The sequence below is a fragment of the Myxine glutinosa genome, chromosome 9 (genome assembly GCF_964187855.1).
Source record: "Myxine glutinosa chromosome 9, kmMyxGlut1.1, whole genome shotgun sequence".
Taxonomy (NCBI): Eukaryota; Metazoa; Chordata; class Myxini; order Myxiniformes; family Myxinidae; genus Myxine; species Myxine glutinosa.
This window is the reverse complement of record NC_136269.1, coordinates 41,142,569-41,149,054: the sequence shown is the minus strand read 5'-3', so window position 1 is coordinate 41,149,054 and position 6,486 is coordinate 41,142,569. Positions and strand designations below refer to the sequence as shown.

The following is a 6,486-nucleotide window of genomic DNA, read 5'->3' as shown; positions in this document are numbered from 1 at the left end:
TAGCAATGTCACAGAGTAACATTTCCTTCCTGAAAGGTAAAATATGTTGTCCATTTGTTTTGGAATGTTTTTGTGATTAAAATCTGTTGCCCAGATATAATTTGTTGATAAAATCTGTTGTTGCTCAAGATCATCTGCCATCTGCTGGGAAATCGGCCAACATTACTGCTTTGCACACAAAAGGTGCAAAAACAGATCCTTGCAACTACAGACCAATCATCCTACTCCCAATAATCAGCAAGGTCATGGAATCCATCTTCGCTTGTGATATCAAATCCTTCCTCTTCTCCAATGGCTTGATCTCTGATCATCAATTTGGATTCAGACCAGGTCACTCTACTCCGGACATGCTGCTTCTGCTGTCTCAACAATGGATGGAGGTCCTCAACGGCAAACAGGAAATCAGAGCCGTCTCCCTTTTTTAATGAACTTTAGGTCACTCTGTAAGGTTTTTCAATACATGTGTCCAAGTCCTAAGGCAGGCCAGGACACATCATCTTGCAAACCTCAAGACTGAACTCTCCAACTAGTCTCCTTCCTCCAAATCTAGGTTGTGGAGCCTTGTCGAGTGCATCTCTCGTGTGTGATCCTCCTTCATCCGATCCCTCACCTCAAACGGCTAGACTGCAGACTCTGCCCAAGATAAGGCAGCATGTCTAAACTCTGTGTTAGCCTACAAATGTCATGGACCCAACCGATCCCACCCTCTCCCTATCCCTATCTTACTCCCTCTGTCCAGATTTTAAAATTCTATCCAGTTTGATCCTGTAGATGTGATGTTCCCAGGTGACATCTGTGCCCATGTTCTCAAATCCTGCTCTGCCACTCTTGTTTCTCCTCTGTCTGTGCTCATCAGCCTGTCTTTCTCATTTGGCTGCCTCCCTTCTGCCTGGAAAGTGAGCAAGCATCACTCCCATGCTAGAATAAGTGTATCTTTATGTTCTCAATGAGTTCAGTTCAAGAACATTTTGATCTTAGTATGAAAGATTGTTTTTCCTCGTCCTTATTTTGTCGCAAAGCAAGATGTGGCTCATCTTAAACCCGCCGTGCATGTTTTGCTCTTTCTTCAGGTGTTGAAGCTGCTGTTGGCTCATGGAGTGAAAGTGAACAAGCAGGACTACCATGGCAGCACCCCACTGCATCTTGCTTGTGCGAACGGCAACACACCCATAGTGGAACAACTGCTGAAGGTGTTGGACTGGTCGAGTCTCTTGTCGCCTGTTAGCATCGTAGGGCAGTGTATGTTTAGCCTGTACCGGCAACATTTACCATAATACTATTTTACCAGCAAATTGATTCCATTGGTTAATTCCTAGTGATTCGATGAGTTGGGGAGGAGGAAGGTCTGCAGGTGGCCACCTTTGTGATCGTTATAAATGCAATATCAGTAGTGCCCGAAGATGTATCGCTCTCGTATTAAGGGTGATGTGAAATTTTTCTACAAGTCATCTAAAATTGCATTTTTTTGTTTTGGAAAAAATATTTGGCAGGCTCCCTCCCTCGCTTCCCTTCCACCTGCCCCCTCCACTCCTCCTCACCCCCCCCCCCCTACCCCCCCCCCCCCCGCAGCCCCGTGTTAAGGATTGATTGTTATTTATTTGATTATCTTGAGATTTTTTCGGTGGGTATTTTGCCAAAGTTCATTCATTCCTTTTGTGTGCAGCTTGTGGTTGCTGGTTGCATTATTTCTGGGAGTGTGACTGCTACTCATGCAGTGCCCCCTGTAGGTTATGGCAGGGATTTGGAATTTGGCCAGAGTGCCGTCAATAGCTCACCTACTCTTTGTGAAGGGCACTGCGGGATCTTTAAGGTCTACCAACTAATGCCGGCTGATGGGACACTCAATGTAACATCCATCCGAGGGCCGGCACGTGCATTGATGAATTGCCAGGATGACAGTTTATAGCCTGGCAGCGATTCAAACCTAGGCGATACAGTGTAGATGAGTGTGTGCGGACCTTAAAGCCATCTTGCCAGTTGTACCTAGGTAAAGACATCATCATAACCAAGTTAACCTGACACTTTTGGCTCAGAATGGTGCGAGCATGTCCATGGTCAATCACAGAGGAAATGTCCCTCTCCATGAAGCAGCCCATTCTGGGAATTCTGCAACAGTTCAACTCTTGCTGACTGCTGGCGCCACAACCAATTGTCGGAACTACCTGCAACTGACCGCTGCAGAGAGCACACAGGTGGGCTCTGTGATATTTATGATGTTGTGGTGGATTGAACATCCTCCATTTGGAACATCCTGAAACGGTATCAATATAGTTTATTTATTTTTTGTCAGCAGCAGCCAGTCTGCATTGTTTGACCTATCCACCCTGGCCCACAGAATGAAGATGTACTATCAGTGCTAAGGAAAGCCACAGTGCCGTATTGTGACTGTGAAATGGAGGGCAAACCTCAACAGGACGGGGTTGCTCTTGAAAATGACGGTGAGACGCATGTGTAAACCGTAGTTAAGAGAGCCAGAGTTTGGCAAAGCTTGTTGCGGTGCACACTCTTATTTGTTTGTGCTGCTTGTTGTGTGTTCCAGTGAGGATTCACGTCGTCGACGAAGACGATTTTAGTGTTGTAACAGTTTCAGCAGCATCTGTGATGTTTGATAGGTAAGAAACGAAGTTTCCAACTATGGCTGCTGAAGTTGCTATCCTGTCATTCATCTTGCTGCTCATGTAATGAAATCAGGGGTTCGTTTCAGGCAGACAGTGACCAGTGCAGAGAATGGATTTATGAGAGAACACCTGGTGAAGCAGGTGTGTGTTTTACTTGGCATAATCCATCACAGTAGATTATTTGCATGCCTGGTTCCTGCACACAGCACACGGCCACTTCCCAGGCAGGTTAAACTTCGATGCACTTTGGTGCAAACCACTGTGAATACAACAACAACGCAACATGCATTTTAAGGCCATTTTCCCTGCAAGAGCGGGGGTTAGCCTTGCGGTCACCATGACAATCTTCTCCATTTTGCCCTATTTTCTGCATCTCCCCTTGTTAACCCCCTTGTCCGCATTTCTTCTTCGACCATCTTTAGCCAAGTCTTTCTCGGTCTTCCCCGTCCTCTACTTCCTTCTACATTCATTTCCATCACTCTTCTAACCAGTCACTTTCATCCTTCCTCAACACATGACCAAACCATCTCAACCTGTTCCTCTTCACAGCATCAATCACAGGCTCTATTCCCATCATCTTTTGCAATTCATAATTTGTCTTCCTCTCTCTCAACGATACTCTGCACATCCATTGAACCATTCGCATTTCCACCCTTTCCAGCCTTCGTTGCTGCTCTACGTTCATTACCATGTCTTGCTCCCATAAATCATAACACTTCTCACACATGCAACATACACCTTTCCCTTCAGCTTCAACGACACTCCCCTCCTCATCAGCACGCCACTCAGTTCCCGAAACTTCTTCCATGCACATCTCACTCGAGCAACCGTTGCCGAGTCTGATCCACCTTCTCCATTCAGCATGTCTCCGAGGTAGCAAAATGTTTTCACACCTTCCAGCTTCACACCGTCTCCAAGATCCAACTCAACATTTCCTCCATCCGCAACTCCCTCTGTGCACACCTTACATTTGAATGTAGCTGCCACACTGGTTAATAACCCTCTCAAACCACTACATTTTTGATGAACCCACTCAGCGCACATTGTACATTGAATTGAGATCACTCCGACACCCTTCCTGCACACAGCACACGGCCATTTCCCAGTTCTTTCAACCTCACCACATGCTTTACCACTTGCCATCACCTTCGTTTTTCCGATATTCACCTTCAGACCTTTTGTCTCCATACATTCCTTCCACTTGTACATCTTCTCCTTCAGTCCATCCATACTGTGAATGCAACACCAAAAGCCTGTTTTGTATTTGAGATCGCTTTTTGTTTTCAGGAGCCGGCAGGCCATGCAAAGCACGGTGGCAGAAATGCAAATGTCACGTTGCACAACCACCAATCAAGTGAGGTAATGTCGACTGTGGACAGAAGGCATAAAAGAGTCGATGGCTTTAGAGTTCGAACGTTGACGGCAAATCGTAAATCTGGATTGCAACCACCATCAGGCCCAACAGTTACAGTTTCTCCTGCACAAGGACAAATCACGAGCGAGTCGTCGTGAAATTGCTTTCGGAGCGTTGGCCGCTTTTGCAGGATGTGCAGAGAATGTGACGAGCACCCAAGGAGCTTGATGGGAACTTGAACTTGATGGGCATACAAGGAAAATGGAGCACCAGTCACTTTACTTTTGAAAGGCCAAATCCTGGGGAGCTTTGCACTTTTTAAAAATGACATAACGAAGTCTGTGTGTTTGGATTTGTTTCCGTTATAATGGAGATTGTTGCCATAAGGATACTGGGGTATTTATGCTGATGTACATTGAACTGCAATCTTTTTCTTTTTTTTGTAATCAATTGAAGAGTATTTTGTTCCTTCCAGCAAGACCAAAAAGTTTATTTTCACGCTGCAAATGAAGCGCAGGATATTTTGTTTCTAAGCAATCTGAGTATGGACTATTTTCACGTTGTATGGTTGCTTGATACTTTGCTATCTTGTTTAATTACTGTGTCCTAATGTGGTCTTTATGTTTACAGTCACACCTGCACTGAAAGGAAAGATGTCCCCTCTTAAATATGAGTAATCCCTTTCCTTCCTTCTTTCCTTATTTCCCTCTTTCCTTCCTTATTACCTTCTTTCCTTCCTTCTTTCCTTATTACCTTCTTTCCCTATTTCCTTCCTTCTTTCCCTTTCCTTCCTATTTCCTTATTTCCCTCTTTCCTTCCTTATTTCCCTATTTCCTTCCTTATTTCGTTCCTTCTTTCCTTATTATCTTCTTTCCTTCCTATTTCCTTCCTTCTTTCTTTCCTTATTTCCTTCCCTCCTTTCTTTCCCTTATTTTCTTCCTTCCTTCCTTCTTTCCTTATTACCTTCTTTCCTTCCGTATTTCCTTCTTTCCTTCCTTATTTCCTTCTTTCCTTCCGTATTTCCTTCTTTCCTTCCTTATTTCTTTCCTTATTTCCTTCCCTCCTTTCTTTCCTTTATTTTCTTCCTTCCTTCCTTCTTTCCTTATTACCTTCTTTCCTTCCGTATTTCCGTCTTTCCTTCCGAATTTCCTTCTTTCCTTCCGTATTTCCTTCTTTCCTTCCTTATTTCCTTCTTTCCTTCCCTCTTTCCTTATTACCTTTTTTCCTTTCCTCATTACCTTCTTTCCTTCCTATTTCCTTCCTTCCTTTCCTTATTTCCATATTTCCTTCTTTCCTTCCTTCCTTCGTGTTATGCAAGTCATTTTGTGATGCACTTATTTTGAGGTTGAAGCATACTTGCCGGCAATTGAACTCGACCGTCGTGTTTGCATCGGACGTATTCCTTGCAAAACCATCCAATGTCGACTGTTCTTCACGTATCGAAGCGATTTTTGAGAACCAAGTGCAAGTGCGTACGTGCTAAGGTTAAATGCATTTCGAGACAATTTACCGGTGTTTTTCTTGTTAACGCTCTTTTCTTCTTTTTTTCCCCTTATTTGAACAGCCTTCAGGATTTGATTCTTAGCAACAAATGAGGTTTGCTATATATTTGATAAACACGTTTTTTTTTCATAGGGTATGTGCGAATAAACTGTGATTATAATCAATCATTCGGTACATTTTTGATCCAATTTGGCACATTTCTTGCAACTCTAACCGTTTCAGTTGACTCGCATTGATGCATAATGACTGTTTTTGTGCAAGAATTGCACGTCTGTATTTCCAACTTTGGCGGTGATTAAATCTGTACACCCACGATATTTTGCTGCGATATTGAGGCCATTTTGATACTTGCCTCTTCACTTTTTAAAATAACATTTCTGTTCTCACCAATTGAACAACCACATTGCATTATGAATGTGGGCTGACAGAATATGGCTTCGAGGACTTTAAGCCGGAGGATCCCTCTGCTGGGACTGGCCGACGTCGTACGTTAAATATCTCACCGTATATTTTGTGAATATTTTGTGAAGGTCACCGGCACCGGAAAGTTGCCCATCCTGGCTAAGCTGTTGGTAGCAAGTGGTCTGCTCTTCTTGGCTGTCCCTCGACACCAGGTTACACTGCTTGCTATCCCTTGAGTGTAGTTGTTGTCTGGTTCAGTGTAAGGATTTACGAAAGGCAATTGCAGTGGTAATCCCTCCCGATTTGGAATTGTAAACGCTACGGTACTGCACAGGGAATTCACTTTGAAGAAATGACCTTCTGAATCCCTCTCTAGGCCTTTGCACAATTAATGGCATTGTCAAAACAGTTCTTTCTAATTAAATAGATTGTGTGCTTGCTCTCTAAACGTGTCGGAACAGGACAATTCTCCAGTGTGGCTTATTTTTTTGCTCAAACGATCGCATTCTTCATCGGCACGATATTGTTTGATTCCTCTGTAGTATTTGCATCTGCATACAAAACAGAACACACCCTGGCCATAATGAATAAAACGTCATTGATGAGGCA

The 6,486-nt window shown here is 43.7% G+C and overlaps 1 protein-coding gene across 2 annotated transcripts in view; it reads left to right on the top strand.

Moving 5' to 3' along the window:
* ANKRD27 (ankyrin repeat domain 27) overlaps positions 1-6,486 on the top strand; it is a 147,193-nt gene extending 140,707 nt beyond the window's left edge. Inside the window, exons 24-29 of one of the 2 annotated variants that reach the window (XM_068129248.2) lie at positions 1,071-1,190; positions 2,034-2,192; positions 2,336-2,438; positions 2,540-2,612; positions 2,692-2,759; positions 3,906-6,486. In XM_068129248.2, the coding sequence (XP_067985349.2) occupies positions 1,071-1,190; positions 2,034-2,192; positions 2,336-2,438; positions 2,540-2,612; positions 2,692-2,759; positions 3,906-3,976 (594 nt within the window). In that variant the 3' untranslated portion in view covers positions 3,977-6,486. The remainder of the gene's footprint in view (positions 1-1,070; positions 1,191-2,033; positions 2,193-2,335; positions 2,439-2,539; positions 2,613-2,691; positions 2,760-3,905) is intronic. The other variant, XM_068129247.2, reaches the window with a different exon arrangement.